This window comes from Aptenodytes patagonicus, chromosome 4, assembly GCF_965638725.1.
Source record: "Aptenodytes patagonicus chromosome 4, bAptPat1.pri.cur, whole genome shotgun sequence".
Classification (NCBI taxonomy): Eukaryota; Metazoa; Chordata; class Aves; order Sphenisciformes; family Spheniscidae; genus Aptenodytes; species Aptenodytes patagonicus.
This window is the reverse complement of record NC_134952.1, coordinates 79,556,898-79,579,339: the sequence shown is the minus strand read 5'-3', so window position 1 is coordinate 79,579,339 and position 22,442 is coordinate 79,556,898. Positions and strand designations below refer to the sequence as shown.

Sequence of the window (22,442 nt, the reverse complement as noted above, 5' to 3'; positions counted from 1 at the left end):
CTTCCTGTAGAAGTTCATCAACATGTTTAACTTAAAGTATCTGAAGCAATTACCTGGCAGTCAATGGAGTTATTCACGTGTTGAATTGTTTTCAGAATCTGGGCCTTAGGCGTGTATTTAAGTGCATATTTAAGAGTTCTATTAAAGTGAATAGGACAAGTCACAAATCTAACAGCTATATATACACTTGCACCAACTGGCCCGAATACTGCTCACAGAAGTTGTCGGGTCAGTTTCTACTCTTTGTATAACAACAAGTTAAAATGACTAGATACTTTTGGGGGGGGGGGAGAAAACCAAACCAATGCTAGGGAAGGTTTTCTTTCTAAGAATGCTGTATCCAAAAATACTTCTAACATTTCCTTTTACTCTTAAACAACGTAAATCATTCAGACAAATCTACTGGAACACAAAAATCAGCCCATAATTGTCAATCTACAAAGTGACACGCATGATACCTGCACCAGCTCAAGCCGTTCCTGTTAATCAGTCAGTACTTCAGAGGACAGCCAAAACAGTCACTTACTTCTAGCGGGTCTGCTGGGGCTTCCATGTCACTCACACCTGTCCACGCACTCAAGGCCATCTTGGATGCATTTGTTTCACTACAGGCCTTTGGAAGAAGAAGAGCAATGAAATAGATATTTTATGTTAGCTAAAGGAGCAGAAGAATTGCATTAAGACCCAGAAGATCCACGAATGCTGCCTGTGGAAGCAGGCGAGGTTCAGAAATAAGTGGTGGAATTTTGATTTTATCCTTTTCCTCCTTCCTGGCCGGGGCTTCCCACAAGGGTTGAAGCACACTGCCTATGACTAATATGCCAGGCAAGGCAGTACTCTGCTTAGGGTGCATGTAAATCGCAATCAACTGGCCAGTTCACCCCGAGAGAGGAAGTTGCATGTATAAGGGAAGGAAGGGTATGTTTTTTCAGTAAATAAGAGGACAGGGTTTTCTACCCCTGCTTCCAGTTGTAAAAAAGGACTTACGTAAGTATGACAAGTATTAAGTGACACTAAGACAGTGTGAACTATCATGATAGAACAAATCAGCGAGTCATGCTTATAAAGGAATAATAGCGAAGTCTGTTAACAGCTATGGGGAAGAGCACACCCATACAAACCCCAGGATGTTTTGGGGAAAACCATAATTGGAAAATTGATTTACTTTCCCTGAAGAAAAGCTGCACAAAGATGAAGAACGACAGGTGATGTTATTCTTCTCCAAAGGACATCGTATTTGCAGTTCTAGTACTTACCTTATCTAAGCATGGATCTAGCTTCAAGCTACTCAAGTCTTCACTTGAGTACTGAAGGTACTCAACACTTCAAACTTGTGTCTTAGTTTCCCATTCGGAAAAAGAGGTTAACTTACCAAGTTAAATTCACAGGAAAGATTAACAAAGAAAAGGCTTCCACAGACTTCACATACAAAGTCAGGACGAAATAGAAAAGTGCAAAGTATTTTCATCCTCAGTCTTGGAATTCTGAATAATGATGGATTTGAGAAGGAAGCGTGAAAGAAAAATCATTTTCCTTATTGTGGAAAGATCCCTGGGTCTGAGGCTTTTTCAGTGGGGGCAGAGGTTGCTTATTTTCTTTTCAAGGAACGGAATGAAAGCTAGCCTGTGAAATTTGATATAAAATAAATTTGATATAAATCTGTAGGAGTTCTTTCAATTTCCAAAAAAGCGTTTAGACAAAGTAAAGTAATCCTGTGAAATGCTGGAATTTAACAGCCACATTCCAGATCTCTGGTTGATAATGTGTGACTAAGCAACCCCTCTTTTGCAAGATACAAAACCAAATTTGGAAGAAAGCTACTATTTTATAATAATTGCATGTGAAATATATCCTCCCTACCCTGATGTTCTTTTTATTTTTTCCTGGTTTATGGAGCAGCTGGAAAACTCATGGGGTATAAAGACAGAAATTAAAAAACAAATGTTATTTTAATAAAGACATTTTAGATTCTTGTGCTGGTTTTGGCCAGGATAGAGTTAATTTTCTTCATAGTAGCTAGTATGGGGCTGTGTTTTGGATTGGTGCTGGAAACAGTGTTGATAACACAGGGAAGTTTTCGTTACTGCTGAGCAGCGCTGACACAGAGTCAAGGCCTTTTCTGCTCCTCACCCCACCCCACCAGCGAGCAGGCTGGGGGGGCACAAGAAGCTGGGAGGGGACACAGCCGGGACAGCTGACCCCAACTGACCCAAGGGATATCCCACACCATATGGCGTCATGCTTAGCTTATGGAAGAAGAAGGAAGGGGGCAACGTTCAGAGTGATGGCGTTTGTCTTCCCAAGTCACTGTTACACATGAGGGAGCCCTGCTTTCCTGGAGATGGCTGAACACCTGCCTGCTGATGGGAAGGAGGGAATGGATTCCTTGTTTTGCTTTGCTTGTGTGCGTGGCTTTTGCTTTCCCTGTTAAACTGTCTTTATTTCAACCCACGAGTCTTCTCACTTTTACCCTTCCGATTCTCTCCCCCACCCCACCGGGGGGGAGTGAGCGAGTGGCTGCGTGGGGTTTAGTTGCCAGCTGGGGTTAAACCACAACAATTCTACATAGGAGTCATCCTACCCATCAAAAAATAAGAGATTTTCATCTGTACCTATACCAAAACTAGTCTTTGAGCATATCCCTCCCAGGAACAGCATTGGTTTGAAGAAGGAAGAACTACTGGCTGATAACACAACAGCAACTTCCACAATTGCATTTCTTGACATTTCTGTAGTGATTAATATATTGTAAGAAATACGAGCCAGTAACTGTCAGGCAATGAAACAAAGTAAACCTCTGTACCACCAAAGCAAGGCTGAGTGAAACAGGAAGGCCATCCTCCAGGAAACAGACATGCGAGAAGGCCAACTTCTAAAATGAACAAACATACTGTGCTACCTAAGAGAAGGATGTAATAGTTAAACCCTAAAATCTCCATAGTGGAGAAGGAAGAGGAAGCACCATGCATTTTAAAAATGAGACTATTATAAGATTATTAAAAATTTTTGTCAAATCAAAGCTTACACCTAATGACTTCAAAGCTCTTTGCAGAATAGGCAATAACCCTACTACACACATACACAAACAGACCAACTGAATGCTAAAGGTCATCCAGATGTTAGTGTCAGATCAGAGAATGACGATGTCTCCTTTCGGCCACGGTCTGTCCATCTGTCACAGCCGCATCTGTAGCATCCATTAGCAGTCTGTCACTGCATAATTTTGTGTTCTGACTGTACTAAAGTTAAGGCACATGAAGAGTCAGGAGTCAGCTGCTGAAGGAGAGGGTGCTGTAACTAGACGCAAGTGACTCAAACAGCAATTATCTATCGTCTTCTCACAATGTCCTGCTACCTTGCGCTGGCCTGCTACAGTCCTATAGACTATAAACTCATGGAAACAGTCTGTCTCTGCCTATAAAGTATCAACACTGAGCATCTGATTCATTAAAAAAAAAAAAAAAAAAAAAAATCAGAAAACTTCCACATTGCACGTCTGCTCTCGAGGGCAATGATTCTCAAGCACAGACACCTCCCCTTACGCCGGCTCCCATGCTCAGCAGTCCCATCCCCGTTCCAGCAGCAGCTAAGCTTTGGGAGAAAGCTTGGGTTGAACAGCTGCATTTTATGGTCTGGTCTGCTAAGGTAAACCAACCCCAGTTTCCGATTTCCTCACAACAGCGCACCGCAACTTGCTACGTGAGGTGCTGAGCGGTCCCTGCAGCAGGGACAGAAGAGCAAACCCAGAGCACAGTCCTACTCATGAATCACAGCTCCCACTTGAAAGATATTAGTGCTCAAATTACTCTGAAGAGAGGATGAGGCTAAGACCCTGGAGTGCATACAGTTGTTACCGTTACTTAGTTCAAAACGGTTTCCTGGAAAGCTTAGTAGTTTCCTGGAAAGCTAGGTGGACATTCGGACACCAAGTCCTTTGTTGTTTATATCTTAATGACCATATTAACGGCTACCGAAAGTGAATGATTCTTGGACTAGAGGATTTGAAGGTGCCATTTATAGGGATTTTAACTAGTTGCAACACTGTTCCTTTCTGCACCCCCCTCCCCCCCCCCCCCAACGCTGTGAGAGCGCTGGGGAGACCTGGGGGAAAAGGTGAAGCTCCTGGAAGAACAGAGGCTAGAACAGCAACAGCATCTCCACGTCTCCCCCTTTCCATGCCAAAACGACCTGCCCATTTGTCCATTTTCACCCTCTGTGAGCCTGCCATAGTGACTGAGCAGCAACAGCCGTTGTCCTTTCGCACACTAGGGCTATGCATAAAGAGTTTCAAGTCAAGTTTTGCTGTTGGCTGAAATAGCTGTTGTTTGCATGCCGTTTGGCACTGTCGGTGAATGCAATTTATACTGGCCTCATTTATTGGGCAAATCTTTCGCCTAACATTACCGTCTCGTTTGAAAGACGTATTGCTCCCTGCTAACAATTAATAAGCTCTAAGCTAGGCATGCCTGTGTGGAAGCTCTTAGCTTTGTTACTGACCTTCCACCCTATATACACATTAAAAACAGTGCCAAATTTTCTTGCACCATCTTAGCTATTGCTCTTCACTACAAGTATCTTATACAAAATATGACAGAATAGAAATGACATTAAGTACTCTTCAGTGCCTAGCTAGGCAAACTTAGCATTCATATGGATAACGCTGATGCCCCTTCACACAGTGCCTAAAGTCAAATGTCTTTTAAGAGACTTGATAGGAAATACATCTCAAGGGCGACAACATGCTGTTCAAGAACAACGGTGCTGTTCAGTTGTGTGAGCAGCTCGGTGGGAGATAGGAACCTTGTTCCCTCCCTCACAACCGCTTTTCTGTACTGATTGTCATGTAAGAACAGCACGGGGTTCATCAGAAAGAAAAGAGTATGTCTGAAATCTATATGAATAGAAGAAATGCCAATGAGTAGGGAACAAAAGCTCAAGCTCTTCAGAGGTGGTGGTAGCAAAATTGTTCTCTCTGTGAAAACAGTTAATAGCACTGAAAAGACAGACAAGGAGATGACAACATTCATTTTCTTTGGTATTGCAGAGATAAAGACACTACATTTGTTTATCAGTCTATTGCTACACAATGAAGAACAACTTAGGTGTACAACAGCACTTCAGAAATCCGAGACACATAAAAATCCTTGAAAGAAGGACTCTTTTTGACAACTATCAGACTTCAGAAGTCAAAAAAAGAAAAATATTTTTAAGGCATTTATACTTGGTTTCAAGCTATTGAATCAAATATACAGTTTTAAATTGCTTGGAGAATTCTAGTTGAAGACCAGACTGTAAATGCAGTCGCAAACCTAAAAAACTGTTTACAGATCCAAGCAAACTTTCAAAAAGCTGTTAAAATTTTCCACCCTGCAAAACATTACCAGACCAGTTAAAGATTTTGGAGGAAAATTTGTCCTAGTGCTACACAGTCACAGGAAGCTCAGGAAGCCTCACAGGAAGCAAAAATGACAACTGAAGAGGGTGTCTGCAAAGTGTGAACAGGTCTGCTTAAAACACCAGGAAAGTAAATTTTGGAGGAAAACACAGACTTAGCAGTGTCGTCCAAAGGCAAGGCAGCGTATGTTTGCGAGGTGTTGCACTGTTCGGTAAATGTCTACGGAAAAGCAGGGAAGATACCCGAGGAGAAAGCAAGTGTGCCTGTTCTGCACAGTGGGAACGATGTCAGCCGTGCGCTGCGCTGAGAGGATGTCCATCGGTGCTAACGAAGGCGAGTGCTCCCCAAGGAGCTGCCTGAGCCTTTCTTGCAGCCATGGACTGAAGTGGCACCTCAGACGTGGGCAGTACCCCTGACTACATACACGCTGGACACTGCCATGCAAATTAGCACCATCTCTAACACTGCAGTAAAGGGCTTGTGGGGAAAATCTAGTCACTCTCTTGCCACAGACAACTAAAAATCAGATTTTGCTGTGGTGAAATCATACCTACTTTAGCTGCTAACATGCAAAATCAAGACTTGCTAAATGTGATGTAACAGCAGTAACAAACTCGTCAGCAAGTTTTATAAATCCCAATCTAATGCTTGCATGAACCTTAATTTCCCTGATTATTTCACCTCTTCCTCTTTAAATGAACAAGTCAGTCTGTGTCATGGCATTTACTGGTTACATTAAAAAAAAAGATCACGAGAAAACAGACTGCAGGGAATAGTCTCTGAGTGGAGAAATACACACTTGGCAACCTCTTACGGTATAACTGCCTCTGAATTCTCCATAAACACGTGTAAAACCACATCGTAGTCTGCAGTGGACAGAGTTATGTTACTTTTTATAGCCTCCCTAAACTACACAGACATACAGGCCTTTATCTAGCTGGGGTCCCTCACACATTTTAGAGCAAGAGCGTAAGTAACTTACATTCTTTTTTCATCCATTTCTGATCCCTTACTTCTCCTTCCACTCTTTCTCCAGAAAGTCACTTCCTTCGCACGTTCCTTCTATCCACCCCAAATGAGGAAACAAAACGTCATTACTCCTGCTGCTGGGCTGTGACATGTAATTGTAGCATCAACCACCACTGAATATAAATGAACTTTTCTTTACATTTGAGCATAGATCGAGTAAACATGGAAAACAAAGGAGAGAAACGGAGCAGAGCCTGCTCTCCAGATGAGCAAGTGAAGTTCAGTAGCTTAAGAAAATGAAGTTAATACAACAAGAGCGATCACTTTCTGTCTTTGGAGAGCTGGTCAGATCTGGCTCCTCCTAGATGAGTGGTTGATAATTTCTCTTCTATGTGTATTATAAAAATGCTTCCTTAATGTCCATGTGAGCGCTTCTGTTCCTTGGCTTCCACTGCTAGCTCTCTATTACAGTGACTGATCAAAACATGATTAAATGTATTAAGAAAATATTATAGTGAGCAAACCTGCACCTGCAAGTTTAACTAATAGTCTGAAACCTTCTGTAATGTCTGTGAATCATAATTTAAAACATTTAAATTCTCTTAATCAGCATGAGTTCTTAGTAAGATCTTTACCCAACTTTCTCCCACTCTTCGCACTCCTTTTTTTCTCCCCATTCATACTCACATACTTATGCAAGCATTATCCTTGGCATTTATGATTTTTGTCCGCACTACAGGCAATGGTGACAGAAGAGAATTGGCCGTGTATTTTTCAAAACTCATCCGGCAGCTCTGATCATTATGACAGATAGTATCTGTTTTACCTTTCATTTTTGTTTACAGCTGTCTTGTATTACTTTAAAGACTGGGGTGAAGGGGAAACATCCTCTTTAATGGCAATCAGTCTGAGCACACTCAGGGAAGAAAGTTTCAGATACTTCGGAGTGTGGCTGCCAGGAATGCCTGGCAGGGAGCTGGGAGCCAGAAGCTCCTGCAGAGAGACTGCTGTGAGGAGCAGGAATAAACCAGTCAGCTACCAGGTGCAGAAAAAGCTTCCCAGGAAGCAAATGGGACCAGGCAGGATTTGCTGCCCCTCAGAAACTCACTGAGTTAACTCACAAGTGGCAGCATACAACCCCACCTGCAAGGGCAAAGTGGGCTGAACTGCTCAGAAGCCTTTTATTAATTTCTATTCTATTTCTATGATATTCTGCAATTTCTATTAGTAGCAGCTTTGAGGTTGGGTTTTTTTTTTTTCCCCCTATTTAAAAATGACAATTATTTTAGTTTGTATTCTAGGAAGACCTGACCCTTCTGAGTGTAAAAGCCTTTTAGTCATCTTTGAGAAGCTTGCAATGGGAGAAAAAGCAAAGCCTTGGAGCTGTGGCCAACACTGAATCCCCTCACAAGCATCAGTACCACAAGAAGATAAAAGTTCTCGTTTTCAGAGTGCTGGATCTTTATTTTGGGAAAGGCTTCTGTTACAGTATTACAAAACAGGCATGCACAAATCAAGATAATGAAAGTCCCTCATCACTTCTGAAAATTCTGTCTGTTCAGTAAGTGCAGTGAAACCAAGAACCATTAAAATGCTTGATTCAAGTAAAAGTGAATCTTTCCTTGATGATGACAAAATGGTAAAATCATCTTTTTTTTTCTTCCTAGCCGATCAGGTATCTGCTGTGAGGTTTGTTGTGTTTTGGTTGGTTGGGTCTTTTTTATTTATTGTACTATTCAGTTGCAGAACTGTAGAAGCTAGATTTACTCTGAGATTACTTGTGTTAAAATTTGGTGGCTTCTGGGGACCCTCCTATTTGCTTACATTTTGGTCTAGCTTTACTTTTGCCTTTATTCCTGAAGCTGTTATTATGCCAGCAGTGCTTGCTACCATATCCATCGCAAACCCTTTTCCCATTCTGGTGCACATGGTGAAACGGTAAAAACCAAGAGGTTTTAGCTGAAGAATAAAATCAGCTCTTAAACCAGAAGAAGAATCTACCTCTTCCTGTCTAAACCTCATCCACATGCTTCACCCAGAGAAGTGTGCTAGAAAGGGATTTTCCCTTAAGTAAGTACGTCAGCCTCAACCTTTTGTGCTGTTTGGTTAGGTGCTCACTCTGACAGAAAAAGATGTGCAGATGCAAATATGTGCCTTAATAGGTGGGAACCAGATAAAATTAGAGCAAGATGTGGTTTCAGAGTAAGTAAAACATAGCACAGGCTTCTGTTTCAGGGTTTCCTTTATCCACTGCTTCCATCATCACCAATGAGACTAACCATAAGGGCATGGCTACTCAAGTACCTAAGCATTTGCAGACTCAGGCCTGATGATGAAAATCCCAGTTTCATGGAACAATAATTGGATGATAATTTGTAACTGTAGCAAACAGGCTATTTTGAGTTTTACAACATAGTTGTTGCAAGTACAGATAGCCCCTAAATGAAAATTTTTTCTTTCTCACTTCACACCCAAAACAGTTTAGGTGCTTGAAAGTTTGGGGTTTTTTTTTACCAATTGATCCCATAAAATGTATTATCTCTGTCAACTTTACTTTATGTTGACACACGGCTAATTATTTTAGTTGCTCTTCTTCCCTTCCTATTTGATACTTTTATCCGCCCTCACCTCCCCCAGAAAACATCCTTCTTGTGTGTAAAATCTTGATGAAGCCCTAAACATACTGAAAGCACTCTGCATAAGTACTTTTTAGTAAGTACATTTGTTTTTTGATGCATAATATTTAGTCTAGCTTATTTCCAGTTGAATGTAATCAGCTTTACACTTAAATTTGAAAAAGGAAGCTGCTTTTTTGTGTTAAGAAATGTGTTTCTTTGATTTCTTATATTAAAATAGCAAATTGCTTGATCCTTTTGGCCTTCAGTTTTCCCCTGTGTAGAAGACAGAACAAGGAACCCTTTCCTTCCTGAGGTGTGTTTTGAGGACAGGCATTTTCACAGACTATGGCCCCTGCAGGACTGGAGCTTGCAATCCTTCTCGTTCACATACACTCCTGCTGCACATCGCAGCAATAAGTGATGTTACAAAAGACAGGGGGAATAGGTAAGTAGATGTGAATTAGAAGTTATCAATTGTTCTAATCAGTAAAAGATGTTGTCGTGTGTTTCCCTTTTTTGGAAAATGGCTCTAGCAAAAGTAAACACATTTCATTGAACTGAGAAGATCTTAAATCAGTGTGAAATAATTTCAGCTTAACACTTAAAAAACCCCCAGACAGTTTGCTCATCTAGACAAACTACATGTAGGGACACAGGCACTCAAGTCCCTTATATTAGACCAATGAACCATATGTGGGTGTCAGGGACCCGAGTACACCAACAGGCTCCAATTGCTGCGACCTGCCTGTAAGGATTTTTCTGTGTAATCTCCTCCCTCTTTGCCCTCTCCCGGAGCGGGGAACATAACATCATGACAAGCTGTAATTAAAGTATTACAGATAAAGGAATCATAGGCTGAAGGATGTGCCAAGAATTAGTTCATTCTGCAGACCTACATTTTCTCTCTCTCAAATATTTGCCTTTAAAACCACAATAATATTATATATATTTTATGGGAAAAAATCCTGGTGAAAAAGGGTATTTGTTTACAGACATTTCCAGATAACAGTCTCGAAAGCGATTTAAGCTCAGATGGAAATGCCATTTTGCAGTGTGCAATTTATACTCTTCACTCCAGAAAAAAAAGTCACAGAATAAAAATGAGTTGCTGGCTCTGCCAAATAACTTCCTGATGAACGACCAACACTATAGGGAAGGGTACACTTTTGTTTCATCAAAATTTTTTCCTAATTCCTAAATATAGACTTTTCCCCTCATTTTAAGTCTAACTCAGCATTTCATTTCACAAACTGACATTTTCTGTTTTTTTTTTTTTAAATACTATTTTATAACCTTTGTAATTGAAAGTATACTAGGTGTGTTAAAAATATTACCTCCTTTTCCAAAAGGCACAATCCGATACATGTACTCCTAGCATGTTTTACTGAGCTTATCACAACAACTGCCAAGCTGTCACTCACTTGATGTCCAAGTCAATAACCAGCCAAGTGAAAAACTGTTTGACTTAAAAGTATAAATAAGAAATAGCCAGTATATTTCTAGTGTGGAAATATCATAAACCTTCCTCCTTTAATCTATGAAAACCACACACACACACACACCCCTTTCACAGGCAAACAAGTGCTATAAATGCAAAAAGCATAAAAGCACTACAGATGAAGTACTGCCATGGTACTCCATGTGAAGTGCTGAAGCACTCCATGGAAACAGTTGAGGTGAGCACATCCTTTCTTTTTCCTCCCCACCCCCCCCCCCAAATCTCCTTCTGTTGGAGGGAGGCTAACGCGGGGGACCAGGTGTTTCCACAGACCGTTGCGGAAACAGGCTTGCTGTTCTGCCCTGTAATTTCATAGCTCGGTGCTACTTAATTCTGCACTGACTTCTGTTTCACCATGCTTATTCCTCCCCTGGGGCCGGGATTCCCCATTCCTCTCTGTGGCTTCTCTCTCACTGTTTCTAATCCCACTAGTCTGACCCTGGGGCATCTCCTTAGGCTCAGCTCAGCTTCATGCCCTGAGGTCATGAGTCATTTTGGAGATGGCGGTTTACATGTGAAAGGAGCTATGTGTAATTTCGGATTTCATAGAAGAGAGTCATCTCTCCTTTACCTCCTCATTAATTTCCTGCATCATGCCTTGGGGCACAGCCTTCAGAGGTTTCCTTCCCCCTCCACCCCCCGCCCCATAGTGGAGTCACACAGGCAGGTAAGTGTGTCATCCCTTGCAGGTGGATGGCATTCACGGCTTAATCACTCCTCTCCTCTGTACCCCTCACTCCTCCCTTTCCCAGTTTGCAGAAAACAGGAATTTCCTTTTGTCCTCCTGCTGCACAATAAAAAGCAGCTTGCTGTTTCAGGGGAGAGAAGGGAAACCTAGAGCAAGTTTCTGCCATGCTTGTTAACCACTGCTTCGCTGCAAGCAAAGACAACCATCTTAGCAGGTGGCTTACAATTTTCTGTTTGCAATACCAGAGAAGTGTGGGTTTGAATCATAATTTTTCTTCTTTCTTTGTATTTATCTAAAAGCTTTCCTGACACTCCCAAAGATCTTTGTCCCCCACACCTCTGCCCATCCTCAGCTAAATCAGAACTACCAAATGCAACAACCTAAAGAAATGTCAGTGCTCTTGGGGTATACAGTTTTGTCGATCTGTGTTATCCAAAAGGCACAGCTGGCTACAGAGGGTGTCACTTTGGATACTCAGTGGGTTTAGTTGACCTTTTAAAGCACCATAAAACATATCTTCTCACTCAGCCTTCCTTGTAAGAGAAAGTAGCTGTATCAGAAAGAAAAAAAAAAAAATGTGTAGCAAGTTCATTGCATCATTTCAGAAATCAAAAAGTTTCATGCATAATCAAGTCACCCAGGGAACATCCCCTGAATGTTCTTTCCTGGCAGATAAACATTGCAAAAGCAGACTGCGTTTACCTTAAGGGAACACGAAATTCTCTGAGGGTTCGGACTCTCTTGCGCAATAGGTTCAGGGTCCTCACACAACTGGTAAGTGTTATTCTTCTCTATCAGGTTCCTTATTTCAACATCAAGCTCTTTACTTTCACACCTGCTTAGAAAGAAATAGCAATGTTAAACTTTACACCAGAACTTGAAGCGCAGAGAAGGTAAATTTGTCAGCTGTCTTCTGAATGTGACAACGCAGACAGCAGAGCTAGTCCTGCACCAAGCTCCTGCTACCTTCCTTCCTGGTACGCAATCAGAGAGCCCTAGAGCAGTGTCACACAGGCAATCTCTAAGGGCTTTGTGGCAGAAATTCATTTAAAATATTTAAACAAGCAGTCTTTATGAATTTTACTACCTTGGGTCTACAAAATCCAAGCCAACCATTTTGGGGATTATATGAAGACTGTCATGTGCCCTCAGCCTCACCCACCCACCGTTTCAAAAATTTTATATTCAACTTCAACAAAAATGCAATCAAAATGGTTAAATTGGTTGCGAACTCCAAAACCAGGTGCTCAGTTCACAAAGTTTTTTGATGTCACATTTTGTTTTCTGCATCACTTTGTAATAGATACCTGACGTGCATTTTCAATTTTTTTTTTTCCTGAAAGTTCTTTTTAAAAATGTTCGTATCTTGTAAAAATTGCTCTGTTGTGAACACTAAAGTGGTATTTGTTTGGTGGGGAGATTCTTTTCTTTCAGTCTCTCTGCTAAGGACACACAGGACTTACATGCACTTAAGAGGTTGCTCCAAATTCACAGAACTAACTAGCAATTAGGGCTGATTCACCTGATACACCATAATGGTGGAATGTGACTTTCAGAGAATGGACCTAGGCATAATGAAAACAAACCCCAAAAAGCCCTAGACCCAACCCAAGTTTTCAAGAAATACTCATGTCTTTTGCAAGCTCAGACCTTCATTTCCTAATCAGCTTAAACCAACTCTAAATATAAGTAATGCACGACCAGAAAGCAAACTGCAAGGCTCAAAAGTATTACCAACCTGTTACAGTAAGATTACTTCTTGATTTAGGCAGAAAATACTAAATTCTTCCTTTGAGCTACAGAAAAACTGGAAGCAGTACGAATTTATGAGTTATACTTATTGCAGTTTAGACAGGCAATGCACAGGGATCGCACTGCAGGTTCTGAAGAAACTCTTGAAGGGCCATTGGTAAAATTATCCAATAAACAAACCCATCTATCCTAATCATAAGAGCAAATAAGTGCGGTGAATTTCGTGCTGATAGCATAAAATGATTCATGTTATTCTTGATATTTGCAACACAGAGACTATAACAGAAATGTATGTTCGTTAAGCATGAATGCAAAATCATTTGCAGGAGGTACTACAATAAAATACCAACAGTAGCAAATAAGGACAAGTAAAACTCAAGAGCTTTTTCTTTTACTTGCCCCCTAGCAGTTGGAGAAGCTGGAATTTCATGGCAGTTTCAGAGCTGCCATGAAGCCTGCCTACACCAGAAAAAAAAAGTTTCACGGCAGAAACAAGGTATTTGGATGTGTTTCGAGAGCTAGACCTACGGCATAGGGAAATAGGACTTTTACACAAGGAACCAAGACCCGGGGTTTTTAGCGCTGGAAGGTCCTGAAGCACTAGGACACATCATGTGATTTTTCTTCTCTGCAGAAAAATATTTCTTCGTACTAACCTTTTGCTTTTTTGTTGTTGTTGTTTTTAAACCAATATAGCAGCTAGTGCAAGTTCAAAGAAACAGAGTACCCAGCTGAAGAGAGTATTGTCTTTTGTTAGACCACTTTAACTGGCCATAACTCCCTTCCAAAGCCATGACGATTAAGAGAAAGACCTTCTCGATGCACATTTTCATGAATGTCATGGCAGTGCAGCAGGCTGCAGCTGCTCTGAATGCTCGTGGCAGTTTTCAAAGCCTCAGCCGTGCGTGGGTGGCAGGTGAGCCCCAGCAGCACGGGTTAGCCACGTGGCAGCTCGTGAAGAAAACTACAGAAGGAAAACAACAAACCTTGCAAAAGAAATCCAGCCCTTTTCTATCTCGCTAAATATTGCAAAATCCTGGATAGACCAGTGCGAGTGGTACTTTTTCTTTTTTAAGCAATTCTGTGCGAAGGTTCCCGGACAATAAATTCTCAGGCAGCAGCATGACCAAGTGCTCTGCTTATAGCCTTCATTTTTAATCAGCTACATAATGCAAACTTTGCAATGTAAGTAGCAACACCCCTTTTCTCTCAAGTGCACTTCCCTGGAAAACAGCGTCTTCATTTGGACTCCCATGCCTGACCCAGCCTGAGATTGCTTTGCTTAACAGAATTGGATATAAGCTGTGCAGAGCACTTGGTGCTTTTGAGGGTGCTCGGAAGAATCGAAAAGCCACAGCACAGAAGCAGTCGCTCATGGTGCAGTTTTAGGAAAAGTGAATGAAGTTATATTTACATAGTAAGGGAGAAATTATTGCTGCAGCCTCCTTAGAGCCCCTAGAAATGTGGCAAAAGGAAGGGAGAGGTTAAATAAAGTGAGGTGAAACGTTACTGAGCAGTATTGAGGGATTTCGGGCAGAGCTGCTAAAACCACAGGCCAATATTTTCAGACTGAGCTTTCAAAATGTCAGTTTTTTATCTGTGCTTAGGCAACGAAAGGTAGGCTAGTTACTCTCCTCTTCCCTCGCTCCACACACCTCCTGTGTGACTTCAGTAGAGCAACCAGCTTAGTGCTTAGCTGAGAGAAAAAACTCTGGCCCTACAAGTCACTTCTGGTAAAGTGTATTTTGCTCATTGCCCAGGGTTGCAGTCACACATCCTGCTCTAGCTGCTCCAAAGCCTGCCAAAGAGTTTAACTCCTCTACGGCCCCTGCCGCTTTCCACCTTCACTACCTCTCTACTGCAAATTACCATCCCCAACTGCCAGCACAACCTACTCACCCGGCTTGATCAAAGTAGTCAAGGTTTCTTAAACTCTTTTAAGTCAAATAAGGCAGCTTAGACTAAAACAACTGTTCAAAATGAAGGAGCAATGTCTAGGTGCAGTCCTGAGGACAGTGAAAGACGGGCAGCAACCTCTAGCAGGAGTGCAGCAGCAAGTGTTTAGGCAGGCTGCGCTCATCTCTGCTGCTGGTTCAGCCACAGCGAGAGGAGATGTGTGACCACAGCCTCCTGAGATCAGAGCGTGAATCAAGCTGGGAAATACCCCATAAAGATGGTGGGTTGGCTTTAAATATTTCTTTTCAGCCAGGAAGTATCTATTCCTCTGCTCTGCTCCCCACAGTTTGTCTGATGCTGTGGCTGTAAATGATGTTCACCTCTGGCTGCTCCCACCCTGCCTCTCTGCATTCTCCTTTCTGGGCTTAGGAGTACCTGGGCAAGAGCAGGAACCAGCTGTGCCTGGGTAAAAGAAAGGGAACCGCAAGAGACTCAAATCCCTACGAACTGATTGCTGCTCTGTTATATCCATGTGTCTCGACATCGTCACAAAAGTCAGAAAATCAATTCATTGACTGGATTTCTCAGTGCATTTGGTTTTCCCTCAGTTTTTAGACTAAGGTCTTCTGACCAGAAACTATTACTCAGTTTATCTGTATTTTAATATTAGCCACTTTGGTAATTGGAAGGATATATTTATTGTGATCTAAAACGTTAATCATATCTGGTGTCTAGATTCATCTTACAGGCTGGACTTTCAGAGCACACAGATGATCTGAGCGCTTGAATACGTCTTCAAGATACTGGTAATTAGGAGCTACCCCAGAACAAGACAGTTCTTGATGATTACCGGAGCTTCCCCTGGTGAGCTCTAGAGGGCACACAGCATTTAGCTTCTGCAGAAAGCAATCTTTTCAGAACTACTTTTGGTTTTGTGAAGTTCACAGGTACGTTTCTGCACCATTAATACACTTACTGTTCTACGCTGTTGCCAACATTTGCTAAAATCAGGTATTTAGGGTTTTAATAATTAAATTATGCAAATAGGCAATCTGTTAGGAAAAAAAAAATCAGAAAAATGAAATCCATTCAAATTTGGGAGATATGTTTTTTATGTTTTGTAAAATCAATCATCAGAGAATATTAAAAGCATTTTTATGTGGGTCATATGCGACAAAGTATATCCCTTCTATGTGCAAAATCTTTCTAAAGTATATGAAGATATACATAGCATGCTGTGATTAATGCAGAAGCCAATAAAAGATTAGAATATTAACTCCTCTTTGTAAACTTTGAGTTAGTTGCTAAATTTCCTTTTTTGGGAAAATTAAGACATTTCACATGGAAGCAGAACCTATAGATGTAATGAAGGAAGCTGGTCTCCCAGCATAAGTTTTAGCAGCTTGCAAGAAAAGGAGAGAGCCCAACCTTACTCAATTTCCATGTCATATCTGAAAAGTAGTAGCCAATATCCTTCTAGCCATGTCCTCCAAGAATAAGAAATTAGGTCTGTTCTCTTTGGTTTGCAAGTTGCCGTATCCATGCAGGGTTTCACTGCCAGAGACTAACTGTGCACCACGTTAAAGATATTTTCATTTCTCCCACGTATTCACCTAGCTGCCTTTAAAATGGTTTTCACTTTTTGCTCTACGGTACATCTTTGCGCCATTTCAATTTCTAGGCTCTATCGGCTTTTTGTAATTAATTATTTGTAAATGGTTGCATACTTTTTACAGGAATTCAGTTTTTCAGCTGGGAGCCAGAACAAAAATTGTGCCCAGCACATGCTTTGTATGTGAATGGGACTGAAACTCCTACGCAGATCAATGCCACCCAGTTAAATAAACCATGCTGGCCTGTCTGTCCTCACAGGGGTAGACAATGAAGTACTGGCTGTACACACACAGGGAATTTTATTAAATTATGCATTTAACGGAGCCAGAGCAAAACCTATATTTGGCCCAAAACTATCACTAAAGCCAGAATATGATGGCACCAGAAAGGAAGCGTGAGATGTAGACACCAGTGGCTTCTAATGGCATCAAGGGCACTCCTTGCAGTCCATCTTTTCCTGGTCAGGAGAAGAAGCAGAAGACAGAACAACTCCTACTAATACACACTTTCATAATGGAGCAGCAACCAGTTCAGCTCCTGATGGCCTGCCCCATGCTCTTTTCATGAGCCACATGCTTTGGGCTTGTAGCAGCACAGATTGATGGCCAAGAAATACATGTTTATCAAATAGCCAGGAACAAGCCCCATGCAGAGTCCCAGCTCTGCAGCTGGTACCATTTGTGAGCTCTTGGCTCTCCCCGGTTTTCACTGGAAACGGGCATTATGACTTTTACTAATAGCAGTTATGTGGCAACAATGGACATACCTACAACATGTCTCAAGACATTTGTTGCAAAATATTAATACCGAAGGCATATAACTATTTGAAATAATAATTTCAAGGCTGGTGTGCTGGGGTCATTCTCCTGTGATTGGTCAAAGCGCAAATACACACCATAAACAATTGTGAAAAAAGGTTTTAAGCCAGGATTTACAGCCAGACGCCAACACCACGGAGTCATATTTTGACGGGAAATGAATTCCAGAGTCTAGGGGTTAAACACATGCTTCATCCCCTTGGGTGGGCATTTGGGACGTAGGATTCTTGCTTGGCTAAGCCTAAGGAGCAGATCCATGGAAAGAAATAAATTTCTGCACTTGAATTACGGAGGATGAACTGGTTGGGATAAATTAAAAAATGTGGCAAATTTCAAACCGTTTCAGCTAATATATCCCCTATTTATGATAACACACTTCATTTCAGAAAAAGGCCTTTAGAATATGGGAGAGAACGAGACCTGGATTACAGAATATTTAATTTAACTTGTACTAGAAATAGACTCAAAATAGGAATAAAATTAGGCATATAATTCTTAAAAGTGACAGTTTATCTGTAGAACTAGCCTATTCTTTTATGTTCCATATGATTTTACAGGATTTTTGCTCTCTTTGAATTCAGTTTTGTAGAAATCTTAGATTGTTTTTCATGCAAATACATTGGGATTTTAATATTAAAATCTTATCCAGTTAAGACAACAAAGAATTTCCGGTCCAACAAGCAATGGGAAGAACAAAATTTTGCCAAGAAAACAAAAAGACTTTTGTTACAGAAAAAAATTTTTGCAGCCTCATGAGAGAATATTTACAATGGGGTGCAGCTCCCTAAGGATCAGTGGTGCTATTCCAGTACTCAACACCCAGCGAGCGGATCTCCGCTCAGAGTTTAGGCTTGGGAATTTGAGCCAGATCTCTTGAAATTGAGCTCCACTGGTTCTACATTCCACTTCACATGTACCACTATAAAAAACAGTTTATTGGGCATAAAGCGTACTGCACTGGTACAAACACAAAAAGAACACCTGCCTTTGACGATTATGAGGATATACTTAAAAAGAAAGTTTAAAAAAAAAAATAAAGCAACACTATTTCAAATTATTTCCAACTTAATTTTTTAACTCAAATTTCACCAGAAAAAATTCACCCAGTATTTCAAAAGCGCAGCTGGAAAGCCAGCCACCAGCAGCAGCTGAGACCCACCTAGCAGAACTGCATTGTCTTTGGAGTGAGATGTCCCAGATGTTGCGAAAAAAGTGCTGGCACTGTTGCTTGGGAGGTAACTGCAGTGAGATTAGAAATAATCTCACTCCAGTCCCGAGAAGATAGCTCCATAAGGCAAGGTGTATGACAGGGGTTAAAACATGTACGTACTGTGACTATAGCAGAGAAACCACTTAAACTTTCGCTCAAATCTGATGAAGCCAAAACATCTGCCTATCACCCCATAAACGTCCCTACACTTCTGTTCCCTTTACGACAAAGGAATGGAGCTTTTAAGGCACGTTTAATAGCCAGCAGCTGTCTGGCTGTCAAATGCCACATCTGGAGAAGCTGTGTGCTGTTAACGTGAACAGAAACAATTATTCTTTAATAGTTTTGCTTAATTTTAAGAATTACACAAATCACAACAACAAAAGAGGTACATGTTCTTAATGGAAACACATCTGGTTTCTCTGAAAATAAGCCAAAAAAAAAAAAAAAAAGGGCCCAGTGATTATTTGAAGGTGCACCTATAATCTGTCCCATCTCAGTAAAGAGAGAAGTAAAGCTACTGATATACAGGCACTTAGTGTCTCCCAGACTTTGACTATTCCCCTCAACAAATATGCAACATGCAAGAAGATGACAACTAGCTGGTTCACATTACATGGCATGTTACTTATCACACAGTGCTGCTCCCCTCCGTGCCTGGAGGTTCCTGTCCTTTGGGACTGGGTTTCAATGCTGCCGCCTCACTTCTGTACCCTATACAGCCTGTACGTCAGGAAAATAACATCATTCCCCTTTCACTTAGATCTTCTGCTTAATTATACTATGAAGACCATAATTGAACAGCATTTGGGCTGAGTTCAAACTTCAGGAAAGCCAATTAAATTATTTTCACCAACTTTCTTGGGCTTTAAATGAGCCATGAACGAGTTACAGCTGACTCTCTCTGGAGAAGCGGTAAATGGAGCACTGTCACCCAGACTCATCATCCAGGACTTACATAGCTGCGTGCGGATCACTAGTGGAAACGGAATTGAAGTTTTGCCATGAAAATCAATCAAATGGAAAGCTCGGCCGAGCAGAGCCACCAAGTAGCGTGTGCTTTCTGAGCAGATGAATTCCCCCACTGAAATGCACACGTGCAGAAAGCTGGTGGGAGATGGCAGGAAAGTGTTAGAAGAACTGAAAATGAAGGGTTAAAAAACAAGAGGGGAGACAAATCTAGATGTTTTCAAGTGCTTGCTCTTTTTCTGTGAAGACCAATAGCTAGAAAAGCTTGCACCCCTTTTAGGACACCCTCCTAGCCTCAGTAGGCACCTTTTTGAAATGGTCCCCCTCCCACAGCCCTTTCTGGACTGGCTACTTGTCCCACAGATACAGCTTGACCGGCTGCTTGCTCCACAGATTATATCTATGTATAGTATATCCAAGTATATCTATGCTTGAGCACCACGAGTCTATTCAAATCTTACACGTACTCATTTCTGTGGAAAGCTATGATTCTGATGCAATTACATCGTTGACATTTTTAACTGGTACTTTACATCACTATTCTTTCTTTTCCCGAATCAGGCATCACTACAAACGGAACATGACCTATGAACAGCCCATTTTGCCTCCTAGTTCAGCCTTGGCCAGGATGTGGATACGTCACCAACGCCTTACTGACCTGGGCTCACAGCTGGGCTGCACTCTTGGAGGAAAACAAGTCCACAATTCATTTGGGTCAGTGTCTCCCACACAGACCTGAGATATTTTCCGTGATCTAACAACAGCGCAAGCAGAATAAACAGATGAACACCATTTGGAAATGCAGCCAGGAAATTTAACATACGGTAGCTGACAGAGGACAACCAGCTCTGCTGAGTCAAGCCAACTTCTTGCCTGTGGTAGCTGCTAGGCAGCCAAGCTGAAAGGCAGAGGAAGCTCGCCGCGCGGCTGTCTGCATCACAGGTCCAAGGCTTGAACTGTCAGCGACCGACATACGGTTTCACCAGGGATGCCATCACCAGACAGGAACCTGGCGCCTCCCTCCCTTCATAGAGACAGGCTGGAGTCAAACTACACCGGCAGCAGCTCACAATGTCTTGAATAAATGGGAAACCCCAGTCCACAAGGGATTCCAAATCCAATTATTTCACAATAAACTAACCTGGGAAAAAATGCTTCTTACAGGAAGAAAGGAGGGTAGGGTATTATTTCTTAAGCTTCCCTAAAAAATCTACAGTTGCCTTAAAACAGTTTTTATTTTTCTCTCTCTCTCAAATCCACACGCTATACTTAATACTTTTTAAAGCTGCCTTTTCATCATTCTCAGCTACCTTGAATTTTTTTTTTTTTTTTTTTTTTTTTTTGGCCAGCGTTTATCTTGCTGAATACAGCAGTATTCACTGAAGTACTCAGCACTATTAATTTTCTTAAGGCTCCTTATTACTCACTGACAGTCTTAGAAAGGCACTGCCATCATCACAGCCTCATCAGAGGCTGTAGCCATAACGTGACCTTTTTATCTCTATATCCTACAGTACCACCTCTTTTACTGCCATTAGCAGTAGAAGTAATATTAGTTCATGAAGAAGCAGGTGCCCAAAAAGGTTGTGAAATCTCCATACCTGGAGATGACTGAAACTCATCTAGACAGGCCCTGAGTAACTTGACCTAACTAGCCCTGCTTTGAGCAGGAGGTCGGTCCAGATGACCTCCAGAGGTCCCTTCCAACCTACACTATTATTCTCTATGATTTTGCTTTTCTCAGTACAGAAAACTTCCACGTTTCACTTATTTAACCAGAACCAATACAGATCTCCACAGGACAGATTAAAGCAGAACAAAAAAGTATTAACCTGGGTGTCTGGAAGATAAATTGATTGACATATGCAGGAAAGACTCAACTATATATTTCCAATAATGTAACATAAATTACTTTTTAAAAAAATAAAAATAAAATAAGTTTCTCCATGTAAAATTAAGGTAGTTAATACCTTTCCATCTCAACACACTGATGGGAGCACAATTCTAGATGATCCTCTGCACCTTTGTTCTTCCTTTTGAGCTGCTCACAGTGAATCTATTAGAAACAGGGAGGGAAAAAAGCAGATTTTAAGGGGAAATAAAAAGATAACAATCTAGGAAGAAAAATTTAAGTACACAATTGCAATGAGAAAACATAACCATATCTTGCCTGCATGACATTTCTGCACGTTTTCCTGTTTTCCTCTTCATATACCACAAATGGCTGACAAGCAAGCCAGGAATCTACTTCCTCCTTCCCAGCATCATCCCCTCTTAAGTCCACCACTCTGTCAGGGACAGTTTTGCAAGGGTAGGAGCAATAACAGTCTCTGGCTGCGGTGGCAAGAATCTACCCAAGGAGCAAAGCCGTCAGCAGTCACAGGAACATTGGAAGTGTTGCAGAAAGGGCTGTTATTGTTCATCCTAAAAGAATCAACTATCTTAAATACTCTAGAGTTCAAGCATGTCCTCACATTGACTAGAAAATTCATATACTTCATGGAAGCGTCCAGTAAAACTACTGCTCCAAATTTAAGAGAATTTGAGTAATGAGTGATCTAGATCACTTGGAGAGAAAAGAAAAGGAGCCACGCGTGAGTTATTGTGCACGAGTGCGCTGTTCAAGAACTATACAAGCTCCTAACAGGCTTCCTTCTGGTCAGGGCCAGCTACTGTCCAGCACTGCATTTCCAAAGAGAAAGGAGAGAAGAAAAAAAGCACCCCTCCCAGAGGAAAGGACTCACATCAGGGTAAGAGTAAGCAGTCCACATTTAGATATTCCCTTTTGGATGAAAACTCCAAGCAGGGAAAAAAGGAAGCTTTTTTAATTTTATGAGGTACCACCACCTCTCCAGCACAAGTGGGAGAACAGATGGTACAAACAGTGAGCCAACGCCACCTCATCCAGAAGAGTCATTCTGCTCCTGTGCTGCAGGCTGGTAACAACCCTGGTTATGTTTCTTCAGCCTATGTGGGACATCTCTAGTTCATCAGAAAAGGAGCCCAAAAGTCTTA

The 22,442-nt window shown here is 41.5% G+C and overlaps 1 protein-coding gene across 2 annotated transcripts in view; it reads right to left on the bottom strand.

Annotated features, from left to right (window-relative positions):
- The window catches only part of TNIP3 (TNFAIP3 interacting protein 3), a 51,981-nt gene extending 30,542 nt beyond the window's left edge, over positions 1-21,439 (bottom strand). Inside the window, exons 1-3 of one of the 2 annotated variants that reach the window (XM_076337673.1) lie at positions 21,398-21,439; positions 11,871-12,006; positions 527-613 (exon numbers count right to left, since the gene is read on the bottom strand). In XM_076337673.1, the coding sequence (XP_076193788.1) occupies positions 527-613; positions 11,871-12,006; positions 21,398-21,405 (231 nt within the window). In that variant the 5' untranslated portion in view covers positions 21,406-21,439. The remainder of the gene's footprint in view (positions 1-526; positions 614-11,870; positions 12,007-21,397) is intronic. The other variant, XM_076337674.1, reaches the window with a different exon arrangement.
- Positions 21,440-22,442: the final 1,003 nt, after the last annotated feature.